The 26,887-nt window shown below is 42.3% G+C and overlaps 1 protein-coding gene across 1 annotated transcript in view; it reads left to right on the top strand.

Moving 5' to 3' along the window:
* LY86 (lymphocyte antigen 86) overlaps positions 1–23,619 on the top strand; it is a 38,868-nt gene extending 15,249 nt beyond the window's left edge. Inside the window, exons 2-5 of the mRNA XM_075828447.1 lie at positions 12,323–12,409; positions 13,963–14,091; positions 23,004–23,056; positions 23,527–23,619. Coding sequence (XP_075684562.1) covers positions 12,323–12,409; positions 13,963–14,091; positions 23,004–23,056; positions 23,527–23,619 — 362 coding nt within the window. The remainder of the gene's footprint in view (positions 1–12,322; positions 12,410–13,962; positions 14,092–23,003; positions 23,057–23,526) is intronic.
* Positions 23,620–26,887: the final 3,268 nt, after the last annotated feature.

Below are 26,887 nucleotides of genomic sequence, written 5' to 3'. Positions count from 1 at the left end.
ACACCTTGAGCAACAAGAGTAGTGAACGAGCCAAGTCAAACCTGGAGTGAACGAGGTACAAAACGCTGAGCAGGAGAGTGGTCAGAAAGCCAAGGTCTTTAACAAGCAGAGGATGAGTAGTACAAGCAGTAGCAGCAAGGCCAGGAAACAAGCAGAGAAGAATCACAGGCAAAGGAGGAACAGGAAAGGCAGGTATAAATAGACAGTGAGCGGGAGCTAGCTCCGTCTGGCCAGGCTGTGATAGGCTCTCCCACTCCTAAGCCTGCCATCCTGAGTGGTGGAAGATGGAGTCAGTCTCACAGACATAGGAGCAGGTGCAGACTGATTGCCCACGGGCGTCGACACAGAAGCTGTGTCTGGCAAATCCTTTACAGTACCCCCCCTTTTATGAGGGGCCACCGGACCCTTTCTAGGTGGACCTGGTTTATTGGGGAAACGAAGGTGGAACCTCCTGAGCAAGACCCCAGCGTGAACATCCCGGGCGGGTACCCAAGTCCTCTCCTCAGGCCCGTGTCCTCTCCAATGGACCAGGTACTGGAGGGAGCCTTGGACCATCCTGCTATCTACAATCTTGGCCACCTCGAATTCTACCCCCTCAGGGGTGAGAACAGGGACCGGAGGTTTCCTCGAGGGAGCCAAGGACGGGGAGCAGCGTTTAAGAAGGGAGGCATGAAAGACGTTGTGCACTCGAAAAGACGAGGGCAACTCCAGTCGGAAGGAGACAGCGTTAAGGACTTCAATGACCTTGTACGGCCCTATAAACCGGGGAGCAAACTTCTTGGACGGGACTTTAAGGCGCAAATTTTTAGAAGATAGCCACACCAGATCCCCGACCACAAACAAGGGGAGTCTTTTGTATGCTCTGGGACGCCTCTAGGTTCTTCTGAACCTGGGCCCAGACTGTGCACAGTTCCTGATGAACGACATCTACCTCGGGATTGTTGGAACTACCAGGTGAAACGGAGGAGAACCATGGATTAAACCCAAAATTACAGAAAAAGGGGGAGACCCCTGACGAGTTACTGACCCGGTTATTAAGGGAAAATTCGGCGAGGGGAATGAATGAGACCCAATCATGTTGACAGTCAGAGATAAAACACCTTAAATATTGTTCTAGAGACTGATTAGTCCTCTCCGTTTGGCCATTAGTTTCAGGATTGAAAGCCGAGGAGAAGGACGGATCAATCTCCAACTTTTTACAGAAGGCTCTCCAAAACAATGAAACAAATTGTACCCCTCTGTCAGAAACAATATTGACAGGAACCCCATGGAGATGCAGGATGTGTTTGACAAACAAGGTAGCTAACGTCTTAGCATTGGGTAGTTTCTTGAGGGGCACAAAGTGGCACATCTTACTGAAGCGGTCTACTACAACCCACACCACCGACTTGCCTTGAGATGGAGGCAAATCGGTGATAAAATCCATGGAGATATGGGTCCAAGGTCTCTGGGGAATGGGCAAAGAACATAGTAAGCCCGCTGGTCGGGACCTGGGAGTCTTGGACCTAGCACAAACCTCACAAGCGGCGACCTAGGCCTTAACGTCTTTAAGCAACCCAGGCCACCAGTAGTTTCTGGCAATGAGGTGCTTGGTACCCAGGATGCCTGGATGGCAAGATAGTGCAGAGTCATGATTTTCCATAAGAACCCTTAGCCGAAATTGCAGGGGAACAAACAGCTTGTTCTCAGGAAGGTTCCCGGGAGCTGAACCTTGATCAGCCGCAATTTCGGAGACTAAATCAGAATCAATAGAGGAAATGATTATACCTGGAGGCAAAATACAAGCAGGATGTAATGATGGGGGTAGGGAAACAGACAAGTGAGCCCTAATCTACCCGCCACTTAGTCCCTGCCTACTTGCAACGACCCGCCCTAGGCGACGGGGTACAACTGGGCGACGGTCCCTACGCTCAGTAAGTGCACGACAGACAAACAGACAAGGGTACACAGAAGCTAAGGGAAATGGGGCAGTTGCCCACGGCAAACCGTGAGCAACAAGAGTGGTGAACGAGCCGAGTCAAACCAGGAGTGTACGAGGTACCAAACGCAGAGCAGGAGAGTAGTGAACAAGCCAAGTCAAACCAGGAGTGTACGAGGTACCAAACGCAGAGCAGGAGAGTAGTCAGTAAGCCAGGGTCAGTATGAAGCAGGGTCAAATAGTTCAGAAGCTGCAACAGGGCCAGGAAACCAAACGAGAAGAATCACAAGCAAGGAGGAACAGGAAAGGCAGGTATAAATAGACAGAGGGCGGGAGCTAGCTCCGTCTGGCCAGGCTGTGATAGGCTCTCCCACTCCTAAGCCTGCCATCCTGAGTGGTGGAAGATGGAGTCAGTCTCACAGACATAGAAGCAGGTGCAGACTAATTACCTCTGTTCGATGACACAGAAGCTGTGCCTGGCAGATCCTATACACAGGATCTTCCTCCGAAGGAGGGCTGGCCATGAAGCCACGCGACAGTGTGTCAGCCTTAATATTTTTAGACCCAGCCCTATAGGTGACCAAAAAATTTAATCTGGTAAAAAATAACGCCCATCGAGCTTGTCTCGGGTTTAGCCTCCTGGCAGATTCTAAGAAAACCAGATTCTTGTTGTCGGTATGGACCATTACCTGGTGCCTAGCCCCCTCCAGGAAGTGGCGCCACTCTTCAAATGCCCATTTAATGGCTAAGAGTTCACTGTTGCCAATGTCATAGTTACTCTCAGTGGGTGAAAACTTCCTGGAGAATTAGGCACAGGGACGGAGATGGGTGAGGGACCTGGTACCCTGGGACAAGACAGCCCCCACTCCCACCTCGGAGGCGTCAACCTCCACGATGAATGGCTCCATTTGGTTGGGCTGAACCAGCACTGGGGCCGAGATAAAGCACTTCTTAAGGATCTCAAAAGCCTGGACAGCCTCAGGAGGCCAGTGGAGGAGATCAGCACCTTTGTGAGTGAGATCCGTAAGAGGCTTAGCGATGACGAGAAGTTAGCAATAAATCTCCTGTAATAGTTAGCGAATCCCAGGAAGCACTGTAACGCCTTCAGGGAGGCAGGTTGGACCCATTCCGCCACAGCCTGCGGAATTCATGATGGGTGAGGATTTGACCCAAAAATGGTATCTCTTGCACCCCAAACACACATTTCTCGGTCTTAGCAAACAGTTTGTTTTCCCGAAGGGCCTGGAGCACCTTCCTGACATGCTCAATGTGGGAGGACCAGTCCTTGGAAAACACAAGTATGTCATCAAGGTACACTACAAGAAATACCCCCAGGTAGTCTCTTAAAATCTCATTTATGAAATTCTGGAAGGCCGCGGGAGCATTACACAACCCAAAGGGCATGACGAGGTATTCGAAATGACCTTCGGGCGTGTTAAACGCAGTCTTCCACTAATCCCCCTCTGTGATGCGGATAAGGTTATAAGCCCCCCGTAGATCAAACTTAGAGAACCATATGGCCCCCTGAACCTGATTGAAGAGATCAGGAATCAAAGGAAGGGGATACTGGTTCCTTACAGTGACCTTATTCAAGTTACGGTAGTCGATGCACGGCCTAAGGCCACCATCCTTCTTCCCTATGAAGAAGAAGCCAGCACCTACCGGAGAAGTAGAGGGGCGAATGTAACCCTTGGCCAGGCATTCCTGGATATACTCTCTCATGGCTTCACGTTCGTGACAAGAGAGATTAAATATCCTACCCTTAGGGAGCTTAGCTCCTGGTACCAAATCGATTGCGCAATCGTATTCTCTATGAGGAGGTAACACTTCAGAGGCCTCTTTAGAGAAAACATCAGCGTAGTCCAGAACAAACTCAGGTAGAGTGTTCACCTCCTCAGGGAGAGAAATAGAATTAACAGAAAAACATGACGTCATGCATTCATTACCCCATTTGGTAAGATCCCCAGTATTCCAGTTAAACGTGGGATTATGCAACTGCAACCAGGGAAGGCCTAAAACCAAATCGGACGATAATCCCTGCATCACCAGTACAGAGCACTGCTCCAAATTTATGGAGCCAACAAGGAGTTCAAAAACAGGGGTATGCTGTGTAAAATAACCATTAGCAAGAGGAGTGGAGTCGATACCCACTACTGGGACAGGTTTAGGCAAATCAATAAATGGCATAGCTAGAGTCATAGCAAATTCCACAGACATAATATTATCAGAAGACCCTGAATCCACGAAGGCACTGCCGGTAGCAGACCTACCACCAAAAGAGACCTGAAAGGGAAGCAAGATTTTATTAGGTTTCATCTTTACGGGAAATACCTGTGCGCCCAAGTGACCTCCCCGATGATCACTTAGGCGCGGTAGTTTTCTGGCTGCTTATTCTTACGCCTAGGACAGTTGTTCACTTGATGCTTGTCATCCCCACAGTAGAAGCAGAGACCATTCTTCCTGCGGAACTCTCTTCGTTGTTGCGGGGACGCGGAGGCCCCGAGTTGCATAGGTACATCCGAGTCTTCCGTGGAAGAACGAAGCAACGGAACCTCGGGAGGCATCATGGGGGAGTCAGAGGAGAAGGCACAAAAACGTTAAAGTCGTAGTTCCCTGAGACGTCGGTCAAGTCGTACCGCTAAAGCCATAACCTGATCTAGGAAGTCAGAAGAGGGATAGCTAACTAGCAGGTCTTTCAGGGCGTTCGACAGACCCAATCTAAACTGGCACCTCAAGGCAGGGTCATTCCACCGAGAAGCTACACACCACTTCCTAAAGTCAGAACAATACTCCTCTACAGGCCTCTTAACCTGACGTAAGGTCACCAGCTGACTCTCGGCAAAGGCAGTCTTGTTAGTCTCGTCATAAATGAGCCCGAGAGCAGAAAAGAAACGATCAACGGAGGAAAGTTCAGGTGCGTCAGGAGCCAAGTAGAGGGCCCATTCTTGGGGCCCGTCCTGGAGCCGGGACATAATTATACCCACCCGCTGGCTCTCAGAACCTGAGGAGTGGGGCTTTAAACGAAAATAGAGCCTACAACTCTCCCGAAAGGAGAAAAAAAGTCTTCCAGTCCCCTGAGAACCGGTGAGGCAACTTGAGGTGGGGTTCAAGAGGTGTGGTGGGGGGCTCTACCAGGGTAGCATCATGCAGGTTGTCCCTCTGAGCCAGGGCCTGGACCTGTAGGGAGAGGCCTGCATCTGCTGAGCCAGGGTCTCAAGGGGGTCCATAGATGTGTCAGGGACCAGGGTAGACTAGGTATATGGGCCTGTGATTATGTAATGATGGGGTAGGGAGACAGACAGGTGAGCCCTAATCTACCCGCCACTCAGTCCCTGCCTACTTGCAATGACCCGTCCTAGGCGACGGGGTACAACTGGGCGACGGTCCCTACGCTCAGTAAGTGCAAGACAGACAAACAGGCAAGGGTACACAGAAGCTAGGGAAACGGGGCAGCTGCCCACGGGGACAGCGTGAGCAACAAGAGTAGTGAACGAGCCGAGTCAAACCTGGAGTGAACGAGGTACAAAACGCTGAGCAGGAGAGTGGTCAGAAAGCCAAGGTCTATAACAAGCAGAGGATGAGTAGTACAAGCAGTAGCAGCAAGGCCAGGAAACAAGCAGAGAAGAATCACAGGCAAAGGAGGAACAGGAAAGGCAGGTATAAATAGACAGTGGGCGGGAGCTAGCTCCGTCTGGCCAGGCTGTGATAGGCTCTCCCACTCCTAAGCCGGCCATCCTGAGTGGTGGAAGATGGAGTCAATCTCACAGACATAGGAGCAGGTGCAGACTGATTGCCCACGGGCGTCGACACAGAAGCTGTGTCTGGCAAATCCTTTACAGAACGCCTCCAAACATCTGCCCATTGATTTCAATGGGAAATACCGCGTTCTGTTCCGACGTGGAGTTGCTAAAAAAACGTCTGAAAATCAGGAGCAGTTTTCCCTTGAAAACAGCTCCGTATTTTCAGACGTTTTTGATTTTGTGTGTGCACATACCCTAAGAATGATGAAAGTGAAGTGAATGACTTTTCAGTTGACAGGTTCACAAGGTGTGTATTTGACACTTTTTTTGCGCATTTTACGTGCCAAAAACCGCATCAAAAAACGCTTGATTATGCTTTTCATTTACATAATTGGTAAAGTGCGCTCTCAGTACATACAATGCGCTTTTTTTACACAAATTTGTGTAAATAAAGACGTGTCGAGTCAATTCCTTTGCACGTAAAACACGCCAAATTCTCCCATAGTCAATGGGAGTCCTAATTATGTGTCAAAAAGCGCACACAAAATGCATAAAAAAACACGTGAAAAAAGCGTCAAACGCTTGATTAAGCTTCCCATTTACATCAATGGGAAAGTGCGCCGTTAGTTTTTTACACAATCGTTTTTAATAAACGTGTTGCATAAAAAAGAACAGTGGGGTGGGGTTGTATGTGGCGCAGTTGCATGTTTGTGTGCGTGTGGGGGGTGTGCTCGCCGCTGATTCTTCAAAACAGCTGATAAGCGGCTATGAAGGATCAGCTGCGCCCATGCATACCCCGCTGCACGAAAATAGGACACAGCTCTGCTGCGCACACTACACACACACACTTCTCTCCTGTGCCCGCACACACACAGCTCTGCTGCGCGAGCACACACACACAGCTCCGCTGCGCCCGTACACACACAGCACCGCTGTGCCCGTACACACACAGCACCGCTGCGCCCGCACACACAGCTCCGCTGCGCCCGCACACACAGCTCCGCTACACACACACACACAGATCTAATGCGCGAGCACACACACAGCTCTGCTGCGCGAGCACACACACACAGATCCGCTGCGCCCGCACGCACAGCTCCGGTACATGCCCATACACAGCTCTGCTACACGCGCACACACAGCTCCGCTACATGCGCACACACACAGCGCTGCTACACGCGCACCCACAGCACTGCTACACAGTTACAGCAGCTGTGTGGGGGGGTCGCGATGGGGGAGTCGCGAGGGGGGTCGTCGCGAGAGGGGTGGTTGTGGGGGGGCATCGCAAGAGGCGAAGGTCGCAAGGGGTGGCCGCAAGAGGGGGGCTGTGAGAGAGAGAGAGGGACAGACAGAGAGACACACACACCTTACCTGCAGTGCTGCCGGTCTTCATAATGGCGCCTGCTATTTCCCTACAAACCAGCTTCTCTGCTGCGTCGCTTTGGACTGCGCTTGCGCAGTCCAGAGGCAGATGGCAAATGCAATGAACGGGATACGTTCATTATGTCCTATGGACTGTGCTGCCGTATTCCATCTGTGTATGTGTCGTTAAGAGACACATACACAGATGAAATAAAACATGGCAGCCCCCAGTACAGCAAGATATAGTTAATTTAAAAAAAAAAACATTGTGTGTGAAAAATAAAGTCAATATAATATTTTATTAAATAAAAACACATAAGGTAATTAAAAAAAAAAATCATGACACTGTCCCTTTAAATGTTTCACCTTAAACCTGTAATTAAAATAAATTTAAAAATTTCATTTTATGTCATAGACCTGACAGAATAGTCCAAATTGTTACATTGGAAAATAAAAAAACTACCTTGTTTAAATGAGAAAAAAAAAACAGAAAATGTATGAATGCATATGTATTTACCCCTTTACTATGAAACCCCTAAATAAGATCTAGACCTTTCTTGGGAGTGGTACAATCTGACAATGTGGCCCTTAGGTTGTACACCCGTGCTTTAAGGAATCTTAATCCTATTTTCAAGATGTGATGGCACAAATCTTTTAAGGAGACCTACTAGATGTATATTTATAATAATTATTTTTTTTAATGGCTCAATACTATGAGTTATCAGTGCTTGAAACTATGTCAGAAAGTAAAGACTGCTGTGATGTAATCATTTCATTGCACGTTCTGTACTGATGTATCTCAAATTCAGCGGTATCGCAGACACATTCACACCAATTCTTAAAAAAATTAAAAAAATAAAGTGCTATTTTGTTAACATATTTCAGTTGTCAAAATGCGTATGAATTTGGTGCAAGTGCTATTTTTTGAGCAGGTTAACTCATCTGAAATGCTTATTCCTAAAATGGTGACATTTTGCTCCTTTAGGCTGGGTTCACACGACCATGTTACGTCCGTAATGTACGGAACGTATTTCGGCCGGAAGACCCGGACCGAACACAATGCAGGGAGCCGGGCTCCTAGCATCATAGTGATGTACGATGCTAGGAGTCCCTGCCTCTGCGTGGAACTACTGTCCCGTACTGTAATCATGATTACAGTACGGGACAGTTGTCCTGCAGCGAGGCAGGGACTCCTAGCATCGTACATCACTATGATGCTAGGAGCCCGGCTCCCTACATTGTGTTCGGTCCGGGTCTTCCGGCCGAAATACGTTCCGTACATTACGGACGTAACATGGTCGTGTGAACCCAGCCTTAGAAAAATCTGTCCACAATATTCACCTGGCATGATGAGACATTGACTGTTTGACAGTTTTTTTTTACATATGTAGAAAACATTGTACACACTTTATAAATGATATGCACAATTTTAACAAACTAAATCCCATCCGCAAACTAAAAAAACTGTTGGCTCTGAGTAAAGCAAAAAACAAAAAAAAGACTGCCACTTGTGTGCACCATTTATTTTTTACTTAAAATTTACCAAAAAATTGTCTGCAATGGTTTTCATAAATAAGTCCCATTATGTGATTTCAATTAACTATCCACTTCAAAGTCTATATCCTAACTGACTTAGAAGCAGATGTATGTACACGTTTACACATGGCAATGGCGGTTTACTTCTGCATACTTGAATTTAAAAGAAATGACATATTAGATAATTGCATTTTTTTTATTTTTTAAATACATAAGTGTCAAGACATGAGACCTTCCATTTACACTGAATGCAACAGATTTAGGGCCTGTTCTTCCATTTAGGATGTCCGTTTATCTGTTCCGTCAGAGGAACAGATGAACGGAAAGCCAAACGGAAAGCATTGCACTATTGCTTTCATTAAAAAAAACGTAAACCTAGCGGAACAGAGACAAATGGAAACCAACTGAAACAAAAAAAATACCATTTAAATCAATGGTGATGCAAGCGGAAGCGATGCTTTAAGTTTGGCTTTCCGTTCATCTGTTCCTTGGATGGAATAGATGAACGAAAATCCTCAACAGGAGACAGCGCTGATGTGAACAGGCCCTAATTCCTCTGGTTGGTGGATATGGTACACACTGCAAAATATAACTGGTGTACAAGTGAGCAGATGAGCCAGTATAAGTAAATCTCCATTAATGTCTCTGTGACAACACTAAACTTGTTGTCAAAATCTTATTGTGCATCAACCCTTAGGCTACACGCCTGTAAATTCAAGAATTGATAATTAAACATATTAAAAAATTTCCAATTTGTTTTTAACAGTAAAGTTTTTTATTGATTTTACATGCATCATATAAGAAAAAGAAAGCAATATACAGTCGTCAGATCTTATTCAGAGCGTTATAACATAGAATGTATACAGTTTCCTGGAAGCATTGGATTGTCGTGGATTGCGAGCTTGCGTCCTTTTGGCCAAAATGATTACCAATACCCCAGGTATTTTTTCATTATTATGTATATTCGCTTCTCTTGGACACAGCCGGGTCTTTGATGCTGGGAGAGCATGGTGTGTTGTTGTTTGGCATAGCAAGCAGGGTAGCCCGCTCTATGAATTATCAAGGCGTCACAAATAGGCTTCTACCTGGCTATACACCGGCCAAAAGGACGCAAGCTCGCAATCCACGACAAGGATCCCCAGACTTGCGAGTCCCTAACTCCTAAACTGGAACAGAACGTTCCTGATGCACAAACAGAACCGATAAAAACACAGGGACATATACAAAAACACCGAAAAAGGCCATACTTACAAATGGACACAGCCAGGCCAGAAATGCTGATGAAAGGGCGAGCAGGTGCTTTAAATAATAATAGCCACTCCCACTAGTCTTGAGGGGAGTGGTGTGTGGTGCATGGGATGTGTAGTAAGAAATAATAAATGAATAGTGTGTGTGCAAGTGTAATACTATAAGTGAAATATAGGGGGCAGTAATAAATGAAGTGCCTCAATGGAAATAAATGGATAATGGAGTGCAAGTGAGTGAAACATGGAGGGATAGTGTGTACGTCATGAGGCACAACGTGTATAGCCAGGTAGAAGCCTATTTGTGACGCCTTGATAATTCATAGAGCGGGCTACCCTGCTTGCTATGCCAAACAACAACACACCATGCTCTCCCAGCATCAAAGACCCGGCTGTTTGTGCATCAGGAACGTTCTGTTCCAGTTTAGGAGTTAGGGACTCGCAAGTCTGGGGATCCTTGTCGTGGATTGCGAGCTTGCGTCCTTTTGGCCAAAATGATTACCAATACCCCAGGTATTTTTTCATTATTATGTATATTCGCTTCTCTTGGACACAGCCGGGTCTTTGATGCTGGGAGAGCATGGTGTGTTGTTGTTTGGCATAGCAAGCAGGGTAGCCCGCTCTATGAATTATCAAGGCGTCACAAATAGGCTTCTACCTGGCTATACACGTTGTGCCTCATGACGTACACACTATCCCTCCATGTTTCACTCACTTGCACTCCATTATCCATTTATTTCCATTGAGGCACTTCATTTATTACTGCCCCCTATATTTCACTTATAGTATTACACTTGCACACACACTATTCATTTATTATTTCTTACTACACATCCCATGCACCACACACCACTCCCCTCAAGACTAGTGGGAGTGGCTATTATTATTTAAAGCACCTGCTCGCCCTTTCATCAGCATTTCTGGCCTGGCTGTGTCCATTTGTAAGTATGGCCTTTTTCGGTGGTTTTGGCTTATATAAAGGGCCCAGCAGATAGTATCACACATGATAGGCTTAGATATAGGTCTCAACAGACAGTATCACACATGATAAGATTAGATATAGGGCACAATAGACAGTATCCCACATGATAGGCTTAGATACAGGGCCCAGCAGACAATATTCTTATACTTACCATACTCGCTCCTGAATTGGGTCCTTCATCTCCGGGTGGAAAGACATCAGGATTCAACACAGCGCCCAGACCTGACTCAGGAGTGAGGTAGGTAAGTGTACTGTTACTTTAGTAACAGGGGCCCATGTTTACTACATAAGCCACAGTAACTGTGGATAGATGTGGTCACAATTATGACCGTTATACGACCATTATACAACCCCTATAGCTACGTCACTGATCTATACCCCCAATAGGCCCCACTACAGTATTTCCCCAGGTTTGAACCCAGAACCGCTCACCCGCCAACTGGTCCCCAATCCCGGGCTGACTATCTCCACAGCTGCAACAGACTTCCTATAGCTACCCCTACGACTGACAATACTCTGGCACCGGCAGTGCTTCTACAATGGCCCACACAGAACTCTGTTGAGCCACCTTCCTCCACAGCCTGCCTCTGTCAGTCCCAAAGTCCGTCAAAAGTCTCTCCATACCTCATCGTTTGCTCCGTGACACATGCTTATTGGTTCCACTTGGCAAAGTAGCCTCACTGCTTTTCTCTACAAGGACCCGCAATCGCTATTTCCAGCTACGCGTAGGCCTGCATCACCCCCTCTGGATCTCTATCCCAATAGCTGAAGGCGTCAGTCTTTCCCTTCTTCACTGCAGGAAGACAAGCCCACACTGGTCACTAGGTTTCTCTACTACTGCAGAACTCCAGCAACCTATTCAGCACCTCACGTTGTAGATCCACTCATTCCCCACTAGGTGCCAAAAATGATCTCTTATATCGACTCCCCTCTGTCCCTCCTCCTATCAGTGTGGGGGTGCAAAGTATCAGCTTTACCATACTTCACCTCTTGCCAGTACCGGTCCCTTCCTGGGATGAAGACCTCACTACTCACAATGGCAGTGCATTGTGGTCTGCCCTCCTCCAGGTACTTGCAAGACAAAAAGTAGACATCACCACATCAGGAGCCTGAAGGTAACATCACAATATATGCCCGAACAATTTCTCAGCAGCTTTACAGTGCTTCTTAGGCCCTGTTCACACGGCAGAATTTTTTGCAGCGGATTCCGGCGCAATATTCTGCCTCCCATTAATTTCAATTCACTTATTTTTCCTGCTAGCTAACGTCCTGCCCGATCTTTGGGCGGATTCTACCCAAACCTCCCATTGACGTCAATGGGAGGAGGAATCTTCCTGCCGACGGCAAGAATAATTCCACGGCAGATTTTGCGGTGGGACCTGCCATGAAAAATCTGCCTTGTGAACTGACCCTTAAAGCGCCAGGCTGCAGTGCATAGTTCACCCACCTTACAAATATTTTGTGTACTGTATGGTTATTGCTATAATATACTATATAGTTGTGCTTTTATTGATCCAGCTATTACACTTTTTCTTTGCAGATCCTTTGCAAGATGTAGGAGTCAGCTTTAATCCTTGTACCAGAATTCTCTCAAAGCATCTATTAGCTAAAATTGGATTAATGTTAAGTAAGTAAATATAGTAGATATCTTCCATATTTATTACAGTTTAAAACCATGTACAGTACATCGTGTGATATAGGTTCTAAACCTGGGCTTAACTAATGTACAGCGCTGGTTTATGTCAGCCGCACAAGCAAAAAGAATAGAAGGCAATTGTTTTTTTTACCACTTCTCTCTTCTCTATTTTTACATCTACAATGCTCAATAAGCCCTGTGTATAGAATAGAGCCAGAAGCAGGGCCATTGCTCCTCTTATCTCTGTGATCAAGTAAGTGATCATGTGATTGCTTGGATGCAGGTGACTAATGAAAGCTGCTGGATCTGACTAGACCCAGCACAGCCCTAAGACTGGGTTCACACACACTATTTACGGACGTAATTCGGGCGTTTTTGCTCTGAATTACGTCCGAAAATACGGCTCAAAAGCGGAAACAAACATATGCCCATTCATTTGAATGGGTTTTACGATGTGCTGTGCCGACGGTCATTTTTTTTATGCGCCGCTGTCCAAAGGCGGCGCGTAAAAAAGACGCCCGCGTCAAAGAAGTGCCTGTCACTTCTTCAGATGTAAATAGAGTCGTTTTCCAGGGACTCCATGGAAAAACAGCTCCAATTACGTCTGTAATGGACGCAGCGAAAGACGCCTGCACATGCTGTTACGGTTGAAATTACGGTGCTGTTTTCTCCTGAAAACAGCACCGTAATTTCAGCCGTAATGGACGCTGCCGTGTGAACATACCGTAAGGGTATGTGCACACAAAAACTCAAAAACTTCTGAAAATACGGAGCTGTTTTCAAGGGAAAACAGCTCCTGATTTTCAGACGTTTTTTAAGCCACTCGCGTTTTTCGCTGTGTTTTTTACGGACGTTTTTGGAGCTGTTTTTCTATAGAGTCTATGAAAAACGGCTCCAAAACAGCTGAAAAAGTGACATGCACTTCTTTTTTTACACCCCATTGGTGCAGAATGCCTTTTATTCCATTAAAATCAATTGGCAGATGTTTGGAGGCGTTCTGCTTCCGATTTTTCAGCCGTTTTTCAGGCCGTTTATGGCCCGAAAAACGTTCGAAAATAGTCTGTGTCAACATACCCTGAGGGTATGTTCACACAGAGTGTTTTCGGCTGTTTTTCGGGCCGTAAACGCCGGAAAAACGGCCGAAAAATCGGAAGCAGAACGCCTCCAAACATCTGCCCATTGATATCAATGGGAAAAACGGAATTCTGTTCCGATGGGCCATTTTTTTTACACGTCTGTAAAACGTCCGTAAGAAAACCAGCGAAAATCGCGAGTGACTTCAAAAACGTCTGAAAATCAGGAGCTGTTCTCCCTTTAAAACAGCTCAGTATTTTCAGACGTTTTTGAGTTTGTGTGTGAACATACCCGAATAGTGAAAACTGGCATTGTAACAGAGCTTTTCTCCTGTAATTTCTGTGAGACTCTGTATAAAATAAAGAAGCATACGGCGGTACAGTATGGGCACATCAAGATCCATGTAATGTTATGGTATGTTGCTTCAATAACCTTTAAGAAAACATTCTTTTTATTTTATTTCATTTCAGGACAAGATATCAATTTACTCTACTATAGTACAGAGATTTCTTACAATGGAGCCTACTTATTCCATGAGGAAAAAACTTTATGTGGGAAGATAGCCCCAAGGTTTACCTTCTGTGGAAAGAAAAAAGGAGGTAACATATATGACATATCTGCTTGCTTGTGGTTGTGCTATCCAAGATGTCAATATATATATCAAGTACATTTGCCCATCAATATGAAACTGGAAAATGTTATAATTTGCTAAATAAGAATATTTCCATTTCAATCCCCATGTGCTGTGCTTTTGTGCAACCTGCATTAACTGGATGAATGGGCTGACAGTCTTAGGGCGGGTTCACACATGGCGGAATTTCACTTAAATTCCGCTGCGGACACTCCGCAGCGTTAATCCGCAGCGGAGCCGTTTCTCCATTGACTTTCACTTTAATTTAGCAGTGTTCGTTTACACGATGCGTACAATTCCGCTGCGGAGCATAGGCTGCGGAGCGGAATTTGGTGTCCGCAGCATGCTCTGTCTGTTGCGGAGCAGTGGCGGACTCATGGCGGAATTTCTCCATTGACTTCAATGGAGATTCAAAGTTCCGCAATGAAGTCCGCAGCTGTCATGCACATGTCATGTGTGCTGCGGATGCGTCTTGCTTTTTTCACTTGACATTTCTTCATTCTGGCTGGACCTATGTATTTCTAGGTCTACAGCCAGACTGAGGAAGTCAATGTGGCTCCCGTAATGACGGGAGCGTTGCTAGGAGACGTCAGTAAATAGTCACTGTCCAGGGTGCTGAAAGAGTTAAGCGATCGGCAGTAACTGTTTCTGCACCCGGGACAGTGACTACCGATCCCAATATACATGTATCTGTAAAAAAAAATGAAGTTCGTACTTACCGAGAACTCCCTGTTTCTGTCTCCAGTCCGGCCTCCCAGGATGACGTTTCAGTGTAAGTGACGGCTGCAGCCAATCACAGGCCAAGCACAGGCTGCAGCGGTCACATGGACTGGCGCGTCATCCAGGGAGGTCGGGCTGGATGCCGAAGGAGGGACGCGTCATAAAGACAACGGGCGGTAAGTATGAAATTCTTTTACTTTCACTAGGGAAAGTGCTGTCCCTTCTCTCTATCCTGCACTGATAGGGAGAAGGGAAGCACTTTTCCCGCAGTCCGCAGCAGCTAGTCCGCATCAATTTTCTGCACATTTTGTGCAGATCCGCAGCCGTAATCCGCAACCCGGATTAGGTGCGGCATTGATGCGGACAGTTGCGGAGGAATTCCGCCATGTGTGGTCATGCCCTAAGTGACAGACTCTCTGCCGGCTCCAATTACAGACTACAGGCTGTGGGTTTAGTAAATGCCACTAGGAGGGCAGCTACAGAGAATGTAATCACATGTTTGCTGATAATATAGAAAAATGTATGTGATAAAATGTATGTGATAAAAAATAAATAGTGAACATCTTACCTGCTCTATTACCTATATTACCTGTTCCTGCTCTATTACCTATAATACCTGTTCCTGCTCTATTACCTATAATACCTGTTCCTGCTCTATTACCTATATTACCTGTTCCTACTCTATAACCTATATTACCTGTTCCTACTCTATAACCTATATTACCTGTTCCTGCTCTATTACCTATAATACCTGTTCCTGCTCTATTACCTATAATACCTGTTCCTGCTCTATTACCTATATTACCTGTTCCTACTCTATAACCTATATTACCTGTTCCTACTCTATAACCTATATTACCTGTTCCTACTCTATAACCTATATTACCTGTTCCTGCTCTATTACCTATAATACCTGTTCCTATTCTATAACATATATTACCTCTTCCTGCTCTATTACCTATATTACCTGTTCCTGCTCTATTGCCTATAATACCTGTTCCTATTCTATAACCTATATTACCTGTTCCTGCTCTATTACCTATATTACCTGTTCCTACTCTATAACCTATATTACCTGTTCCTACTTTATAGCCTATATTACCTGTTCCTGCTCTATTACCTATAATACCTGTTCCTACTTTATCACCTATATTACCTGTTCCTGCTCTATTACCTATATTACCTGTTCCTGCTCTATAACCTATATTACCTGTTCCTGCTCTATTACCTATATTACCTGTTCCTGCTCTATAACCTATATTACCTGTTCCTGCTCTATTACCTATATTACCTGTTCCTGCTCTATTACCTATATTACCTGTTCCTGCTCTATTACCTATAATACCTGTTCCTACTTTATCACCTATATTACCTGTTCCTACTCTATAACCTATATTACCTGTTCCTGCTCTATTACCTATAATACCTGTTCCTATTCTATAACATATATTACCTGTTCCTGCTCTATTACCTATATTACCTGTTCCTGCTCTATTACCTAAAATACCTGTTTCTATTCTATAACATATATTACCTCTTCCTGCTCTATTACCTATATTACCTGTTCCTGCTCTATTACCTATAATACCTGTTCCTATTCTATAACATATATTACCTCTTCCTGCTCTATTACCTATATTACCTGTTCCTGCTCTATTGCCTATAATACCTGTTCCTATTCTATAACCTATATTACCTGTTCCTGCTCTATTACCTATATTACCTGTTCCTGCTCTATTACTTATATTACCTGTTCCTGCTCTATTACCTATATTACCTATTCCTACTCATTAACCTATATTACCTGTTCCTGCTCTATTACCTATATTACCTGTTCCTACTCTATAACTTATATTACCTGTTCCTACTCTATAACCTATATTACCTATTCCTACTCATTACCCTATATTACCTGTTACTGCTCTATTACCTATAATACTTGTTCCTATTCTATAACCTATACTACCTGTTCCTGCTCTATTACCTCTATTACCTGTTCCTGCTCTACTACCTGTTCCTGCTCTATTACCTATATTACCGTTTCCTACTCTTACCTATATTACATGTTCCTACTCTACTACCTATATTACCTGTTTCTGCTCTATTACCTATATTACCTGTTCCTACTCTTACCTATATTACATGTTCCTACTCTATTACCTATAATACCTGTTCCTGCTCTATTACCTATATTACCTGTTCCTGCTCTATTACCTATATTACCTGTTCCTGCTCTATTACCTATAATACCTGTTCCTGCTCTATTACCTATAATACCTGTTCCTGCTCTATTACCTATATTACCTGTTCCTACTCTATAACCTATATTACCTGTTCCTACTCTATAACCTATATTACCTGTTCCTACTCTATAACCTATATTACCTGTTCCTACTTTATAGCCTATATTACCTGTTCCTGCTCTATTACCTATAATACCTGTTCCTACTTTATCACCTATATTACCTGTTCCTGCTCTATTACCTATATTACCTGTTCCTGCTCTATTACCTATATTACCTGTTCCTGCTCTATAACCTATATTACCTGTTCCTGCTCTATTACCTATATTACCTGTTCCTGCTCTATTACCTATATTACCTGTTCCTGCTCTATTACCTATAATACCTGTTCCTACTTTATCACCTATATTACCTGTTCCTACTCTATAACCTATATTACCTGTTCCTGCTCTATTACCTATAATACCTGTTCCTATTCTATAACATATATTACCTGTTCCTGCTCTATTACCTATATTACCTGTTCCTGCTCTATTACCTATAATACCTGTTTCTATTCTATAACATATATTACCTCTTCCTGCTCTATTACCTATATTACCTGTTCCTGCTCTATTACCTATATTACCTGTTCCTGCTCTATTACTTATATTACCTGTTCCTGCTCTATTACCTATATTACCTATTCCTACTCATTAACCTATATTACCTGTTCCTGCTCTATTACCTATATTACCTGTTCCTACTCTATAACTTATATTACCTGTTCCTACTCTATATCCTATATTACCTATTCCTACTCATTACCCTATATTACCTGTTACTGCTCTATTACCTATAATACTTGTTCCTATTCTATAACCTATACTACCTGTTCCTGCTCTATTACCTCTATTACCTGTTCCTGCTCTACTACCTGTTCCTGCTCTATTACCTATATTACCTTTTCCTACTCTTACCTATATTACATGTTCCTACTCTACTACCTATATTACCTGTTTCTGCTCTATTACCTATATTACCTGTTCCTACTCTTACCTATATTACATGTTCCTACTCTATTACCTATATTACCTGTTCCTGCTCTATTACCTATACTACCTGTTCCTACGCTTACCTATATTACCTGTTCCTGTTCTATTACCTATATTACCTGTTCCTACTCTTACATATATTACATGTTCCTACTCTATTACCTATATTACCTATATTACCTGTTCCTGCTCTGTTACCTATACTACCTGTTCCTACGCTTACCTATATTATCTGTACCTTCTCTATTACCTGTTCTTACTGTATAACCTATATTACCTATTCCTACACTTTTATGTATATTACCTGTTCCTGTTTTATTACCTATATTACATGTTCCTGTTTTATTACCTGTTCCTGTTTTATTACCTATATTACCTGTTCCTACTCTATAAGCTATATTACCTGTTCCTGCTCTATTATCTATATTACCTGTTCCTACTCTATAACCTGTATTACCTGTTCCTACTCTATAACCTATATTACCTGTTCCTGCTCTATTACCTATATTACCTGTTCCTGCTCTATTACCTAAATTCCCTGTTCGTACTCTATTACCTATATTATCTGTACCTTCTCTATTACCTGTTCCTACAGTATATACTATATTACTTATTCCTACTCTATTACGTATATTACCTGTTCCTACTCTATTATCTATATTACGTGTTCCTGTTTTATTACCTATATTACCTGTTCCTGTTTTATTACCTGTTCCTGCTCTATTACCTATAATACCTGTTCCTATTCTATAACATATATTACCTCTTCCTGCTCTATTACCTATATTACCTGTTCCTGCTCTATTGCCTATAATACCTGTTCCTATTCTATAACCTATATTACCTGTTCCTGCTCTATTACCTATATTACCTGTTCCTACTCTATAACCTATATTACCTGTTCCTGCTCTATTACCTATATTACCTGTTCCTGCTCTATTACTTATATTACCTGTTCCTGCTCTATTACCTATATTACCTATTCCTACTCATTAACCTATATTACCTGTTCCTGCTCTATTACCTATATTACCTGTTCCTACTCTATAACTTATATTACCTGTTCCTACTCTATAACCTATATTACCTATTCCTACTCATTAACCTATATTACCTGTTCCTGCTCTATTACCTATAATACTTGTTCCTATTCTATAACCTATATTACCTGTTCCTGCTCTATTACCTATATTACCTGTTCCTACTTTATAACCTATACTACCTGTTCCTGCTCTATTACCTGTTCCTGCTCTACTACCTGTTCCTGCTCTATTACCTATATTACCTTTTCCTACTCTTACCTATATTACATGTTCCTACTCTACTACCTATATTACCTGTTTCTGCTCTATTACCTATATTACCTGTTCCTACTCTTACCTATATTACATGTTCCTACTCTATTACCTATATTACCTGTTCCTGCTCTATTACCTATACTACCTGTTCCTACGCTTACCTATATTACCTGTTCCTGTTCTATTACCTATATTACCTGTTCCTACTCTTACATATATTACATGTTCCTACTCTATTACCTATATTACCTATATTACCTGTTCCTGCCCTGTTACCTATACTACCTGTTCCTCCGCTTACCTATATTATCTGTACCTTCTCTATTACCTGTTCTTACTGTATAACCTATATTACCTATTCCTACACTTTTATGTATATTACCTGTTCCTGTTTTATTACCTATATTACATGTTCCTGTTTTATTACCTGTTCCTGTTTTATTACCTATATTACCTGTTCCTACTCTATAAGCTATATTACCTATTCCTGCTCTATTATCTATATTACCTGTTCCTACTCTATAACCTGTATTACCTGTTCCTACTCTATAACCTATATTACCTGTTCCTGCTCTATTACCTAAATTCCCTGTTCGTACTCTATTACCTATATTATCTGTACCGTCTCTATTACCTGTTCCTACAGTATATACTATATTACCTATTCCTACTCTATTACGTATGTTACCTGTTCCTACTCTATTATCTATATTACGTGTTCCTGTTTTATTACCTATATTACCTGTTCCTGTTTTATTACCTGTTCCTACTCTATTACCTGTATTACCTGTTCCTGCTCTAATACCTGTATTACCTGTTCCTGCTCTATTACCTGTATTGCCTGTTCCTACTCTATTACCTGTACTGCCTGTTCCTGCTCTATTACCTATATTACCTTTTCCTACACTATAACCTATATTACCTGTTCCTGCTCTATTACCTATATTACCTGTTCCTACTCTATTACCTTTTCCTACACTATAACCTATATTACCTGTTCCTGCTCTATTACCTATATTACCTGTTCCTACTCTATAACCTATAATACCTGTTCAAGCTCTATTACCTATATTACCTGTTCCTACTCTATAACCTATATTACCTGTTCCTGCTCTATTACCTATATTACCTGTTCCTACTTTATAACCTACAATACCCGTTCCTGCCCTATTACATGTATTACCTGTTCCTACTCTATTACCTGTTCCTACTCTATAACCTATATCACCTTTTCCTGCTCTATTAGATATATTACCTGTACCTACTCCATTACCTGTTCCTACTCTATTACCTATATCACCTGCTCCTACTCCATTACCTATATTAGTGGTTCCTGCTCTATTACCTGTTGTGACTATATAACCTATTTTACATATTCCTACTCTATTACCTGTATTACCTGTTCCTACTCTATTACCTGTATTACCTATTCCTGCTCTATAAAATATATTACTTGTACCTGCTCTATTACCTATATTACCTGTTCCTACTCTATTACCTGTTCCTGCTCTATAACCTATATTACCTTTTCCTGCTCTATTAACTGTTCCTACTCTATTACTTTTATCACCTGTTCCTGCTCTATTACCTATATTACCTGTTCCTGCTCTATTACCTATATTACCTGTATCTGCTCTATAACATATATTACCTATTCCTGTTTTATTACCTATATTACCCGTTCCCACTCTATAAGCTATATTACCTGTTCCTGCTCTATTACCTATATTACCTGTTCCTGCTCTGTTACCAATATTACCTGTTCCTACTATATTACCTGTATTAGCTGTTCCTCCTCTATTACCTATATTACCTGTTCCTACTCTATAACCTATATTACCTGTTCCTGCTCTATTACCTATATTACCTGTTCCTACTCTATTACCTATATTACCTGTTCCTACTATATTACCTGTTCCTACTTTATTACCTGTTCCTACTCTATTAGCTGTTCCTATTCTATTACCTATATCACCTGTTCCTACTCTGTTACCTATATTACCAGTTTCTACTCTATTACTTGTTCTTACTCTGTTACCTATATTACCTATTCCTACTATATTACCTATATTACCTATTCCTACTCTATTACCTATATTACCTGTTCATGCTCTATAACATATATTACCTGTACCTGCTCTTTTACCTATATTACCAGTTCCTGCTCTATTACCTATTCCTACTCTTACCTATATTACATGTTCCTATTCGATTATCTATAATACCTGTTCCTGCTCTATTACCTATATTACCTGTTCCTATTCTTACCTATATTACCTGTTCCTGCTCTATTACTTGTTTCTACTTATAATTACAGTAATTCTGTTTATAAATATTAGGGTGTTGCTGTTAATGTAATTCCTCAATATAATGTTTAAGGCAGATTAATGTTAAGGATAGTGGTTGAGTGGTCTAGATTATGTTTTTTTGTATCCAACTGAACTAAATCCATTTTAAAGCTTTAAACTAGTCCCAATTTTCCTCAGGTTTTCTGATTAACTTAAATTTTTTATTTTCCACCAAGGGTAGAAATTAAAAGTCGGCCATACACTAGGGATTTTGGATGGCAAAAAGGTTAATTTAAACCATTTCTGCTGGCTGATGGTACATTTTTGTGCTACAAGAAAGCGAGACAGATGCCGACCACAACCAGATATCTGTGGAAAAATTGATCTGCCGTGTTGGATTTTTTCTGGTTGTTGTCAGGTTCAGTCCTGTAAAGTCGTTTATGATTAACAACAAATCTGCATCCCATAAGTAGAAGCCAAGGCCACGACACAGTTTAAGGCAGAGATCTATCGTCGATTTGTCGTTTTAACTTTATGACGTGCTACATCCTTCAAGCCCAACTGTGAACGACAAGTTATTCAGAAAATGACTGTCTGAAATCACTAATGTGTGGTGAGCTTTAGCCTGGTTGCCACAAGCAATGTAACATAACAATGATACACAGGCAATGATTGTGTCCCAATCTCTGCCACTAATAGTAATAGTTAAGATGTGGCCATATGTTCATAAACTATGTTTCGCAACTTTTGCAAAAGTGATAACAGGAAGTGCATATTAGTGGTCACCTTTCCAGTGTAATTGCCAAAATCATGAACAATAAAAACATTGATTATACATAAGTTTGAGCAGTTAATTGATGAAAGTCTATTTCTTTGCTCATTCTAAAGGGGGTTTTACGCTGGGCGATTATCGGGCAGACAAGCGTTCATAGAATGCTCGTTGACAATAATTGCCCTGTGTAAACAGGGCAGCGATCAGCAGATGAACGAGCAAACGCTCCATCATCTGCTGGTCGAATCGTTTTATAAAAAGGAAATATTTTCGTTGTTGGCGCTGCCGACATGATAATAATGTTTGGGGACGAGCGATCAAAGTAACGACCACTCATCCCCATCCATAGCTCCTTGTGACAGGAGCAAACGACTCGTTGATCTGCGCCCACTGCACCTGCCAAATCGGCCAGTGTAATAGGGGCTTAAGAAACTAATTCTAGCGCTATTACTAGTGATTACTCAGTATAAGTAGATCTTAAATGAGTTGTATATTATCTGAACTAACTCTTAACTTTCTTTCTAGAATTTGTATTTTACAATCATTCTGTAAAATTTGGAATTCCATTTCTTCCAAAAGTAAGATTTTTTTTTGCTCAGTTATGTATTGATCAAATTAGTACTTTCATAGTTAGAGTATTTTTAGTTTACATAAAAATAAGTAAACCCATACTACATACATTTTCTTGAGGTCCAACATTTTGAGCAGAATTATTTCTTATAATAGATTTTTATAAGGGCTAGAACTTTTTATGAAAAAAGCGAGTGGTAAGACCAGGCACATTTTAAGTTTTACTATGGAGCCTTGAGGATTACTAAACACTCCTCTAGATTAAAACAACCAATAGAGGCAAAAGGTAGCAAAGAATTCTTACTTTCCAATGAACTGAATACCAATATAATAAAATATTGACAACATGTATAGCCACAATTTGGCTGAGGAATAAAGGCAGGTACATTCATTCACAAGTTCATTGACAACAACAAAAAAAAGTTGGATCCGGATTGTTATTTTGGCTGTTAATTTTCTCTTCTATTGTCTTTTACAGGGAGAATATTTGATATCGTTGAAGTTTTTGAATGAACATAACTATAAAATTGGTTGTGTAAACTTTACTCTTTACAGCCGTCCTCAGATTTAATTCTAGGTTTATCAATTAGTTAGAGCAATAAAATCTCTATAAAAATGTCTACAATTTATCACATTGTGTATCATTTACTAAACTAGTCGGAGGCTCTGTCCTTTTCCATTCTGTTATGTTGCTTTAATAACTACAGGGTGGGCCATTTATATGGATACACCTAAATAAAATGGGAATGGTTGGTGATATTAACTTCCTGTTTGTGTCACATTAGTATATGGGAGGGGGGAAACTTTTCAAGCTGGGTGTTGACCATGGCGGCCATTTTGAAGTCGGCCATTTTGTATCCAACTTTAGTTTTTTCAATGGGAAGAGGGTCATGTGACACATCAAACTTATCGAGAATTTCACAAGAAAAACAATGGTGTGCTTGGTTTTATCGTTACTTTATTCTTTCATGAGTTATTTACAAGCTTCTCTTTGTTTACAGCCATTGACATGTCGCAGAGGTTAACACGTGAGGAGCGGATAGAAATTGTGTTGATGTCTGGTGAACGCAGTACCCGGGTCATTGCAGCAGATTTCAATGCAAGACACCCTACGACACCACCCATCTCCCATGCTACAGTTTGCAAACTGCTTGCCAAGTTTCGTGAAACTGGTTCAGTGTTGGATTTGCCCAAATGTGGACGCATGAAAACTGTCACTAATGAAGAAACATCAGTGGCTGTCCTAGCTTCATTCAGCAAGAGCCCACAGCGTAGCACTCGCCGCATGTCACTGGAGAGTGGCATCAGTCGAACATCCCTTCGGCGGATATCAGCTACTCACAAATGGTACCCTTACAAACTCCAGCTGCTGCAGCATCTCAACGAGGATGACCCAGATCGGCGCACTGAATTTGCAGAATGGGCAAAACAAAAATTGGAACAGGACCCTCAGTTTACACAGAACATTTTGTTCAGTGATGAGGCAAACTTTTATGTGAATGGTTAAGTTAACAAACAAAACCCCCGCTATTGGTCTGACACTAACCCACATTGGATAGATACCTCCAAGACTGTTGGAACACAAAAATTTATGGTATGGTGTGGTATATGGGGTACAAAGATAGTGGGGCCATTCTTCATCAATGGAAACCTCAAGGCCACGGGATATCTGAAATTGCTACATGATGATGTGTTTCCCTCTTTATGCACTGAAGCTTGCACGTTCCCTGAGTTTTTCCAGCAAGATGGTGCACCACCACATTATGGGTGTCAGGTCCGAGCATTCCTAGATGAACAGTTTCCTGGAAAGTGGATTGGTCGTCGTGGGCCAGTTGAATCTCCCCTAGGTCTCCCGATCTGACCCCCTTAGACTTTTATCTTTGGGGTCATCTGAAGGCAATGGTCTATGCTGTGAAGATACGAGATGTGCAGCAACTGAAACTACGGATACTGGAAGCCTGTGCTAGCATTTCTTCTGCGGTGTTGCTATCAGTGTGTGAAGAGTGGGAGAAGAGGGTTGCATTGACAATCCAACACAATGGGCAGCACTTTGAACACATTTTATAAGTGGTCAGAAACTTGTAAATAACTCATGAAAGAATAAAGTAACATTAAAACCAAGCACACCATTGTTTTTCTTGTGAAATTCTCGATAAGTTTGATGTGTCACATGACCCTCTTCCCATTGAAAAAACTAAAGTTGGATACAAAATGGCCGACTTCAAAATGGCCGCCATGGTCAACACCCAGCTTGAAAAGTTTCCCCCCTCCCATATACTAATGTGCCATAAACAGGAAGTTAATATCACAAACCATTCCCATTTTATTTAGGTGTATCCATATAAATGGCCCACCCTGTAGAATTAGCTGGGATTTGAAAAAAATAATAGCTGTCATTACTATCATGGCTTCATTAAGTAGAGAAGTCATACCTGTAATAAACCAATACTCACTTTGATTTATTGTAAAGTATCTGACATAATGAAGGAATGATTCCAGCATGGGCCATTCCTTTCAGATCTCCTGATCTGTTCCATGAAGCAGCACTAATAGCTGCAAGAACGTAACCAAATTAAGTGAGAATGTTGGAGTCTAAGAATGCTCATGTTGGAGGATCGTCTGTGTCCGCCATAGACTTGAATGGAGCAGCGGTCACATGCTCGTCCTCCACTCCATTCAATCTCCCTCTCACTGTAGGGATACAGGGAGGAGCAGCAAGGGGTTCGGGACCCCTGTTCTTGCGATCAGTGGAGCTACCAGTGGTGGAGCTCCAGCGATCAGACAATTATCACCTATTCTGTGGATTAATCATAATTGTCGATTTTGGGACAACCCCTTAAAACATTTTTCTGTTTTCTTGTTTCATAGGGCAAGCCAACCTCGTAACTCATTTTAAGTATTGTTTGGTATTAAATAAAATAAAAAAAACAATTAAACAAATGTCATCTATACCTTAGGTCTAAAGCTAGAGTGAGAGGATTCTTGCACACAGTCTAGCCATGTGCACAGGCCCTGTATCGTGGAACACAGAGTACCTACTGGTCTGTATTAGTGTATGTTCACACAGAGTTTTTTGCAGTTTTTTGATCTGCCTGCACTTTCTTTGCCGCTTTGTTTGCAGAGTTTTGTCAGCAAGTTTTTTGGCTGTGGCCATTGAGCGCCGTGGGCATAAAACGCAAACGCTTTCTCTGCCGCCCATTGATTTCAATAGGGGGTCAGAGACAGAAACACGGGAAGAAAGAGCAGGTCGCTTCTTTTTCCCCGCGAGCGAATTTCGGGAGGCAATTTCGGGCATTTTGTGGCACATTTTCTGCATCAAAAACAGCGCCAAAAAACGCTGTGTGAACTAGGCCTTGCAGAGACACAGGCACACCAATGGCAGGGGAGATCACAGAATACAGTCATGTGCATGAATCCTTAATTATAACCTGGATTATTTAAACATTTCTCCTTAAGGCCATAATTACACACAGTTTTGATGCAGATTTTGTGGCAGTTTTGGCTCCGATTTTTGAGCCAAAGCCAGAAGTGGTTTCAAAAGGAAGGAAAGGTATATAGAATAGACTGATGCAACTACTTTCTTTTGTGTCCACTTCTGTGTTTGGCTAAAATAAACTGAGCCAAAAACTGAGCCGAAAACTGTGTGTGCAAGACTGGCCTAAAGGAAAATGTTAATGGGAGTAAAGCTGTGAATAATACATTGGCCACACCAGTCTTTATACTAAAGATGAAGGCACTTCAGGGAACACGGTGAAACCTGTCTTCATTCATTTTTCTAAACTATTTTAGTAGTTTAAGTGGTTCTTCAGTCATGCTCTCTGGACATCTAGCTATTATAT

Source organism: Rhinoderma darwinii, chromosome 5 (genome assembly GCF_050947455.1).
Source record: "Rhinoderma darwinii isolate aRhiDar2 chromosome 5, aRhiDar2.hap1, whole genome shotgun sequence".
Lineage (NCBI taxonomy): Eukaryota > Metazoa > Chordata > Amphibia > Anura > Rhinodermatidae > Rhinoderma > Rhinoderma darwinii.
The sequence above is the reverse complement of the archived record's forward strand: the minus strand, read 5'-3'. Positions and strand labels throughout refer to the sequence as shown.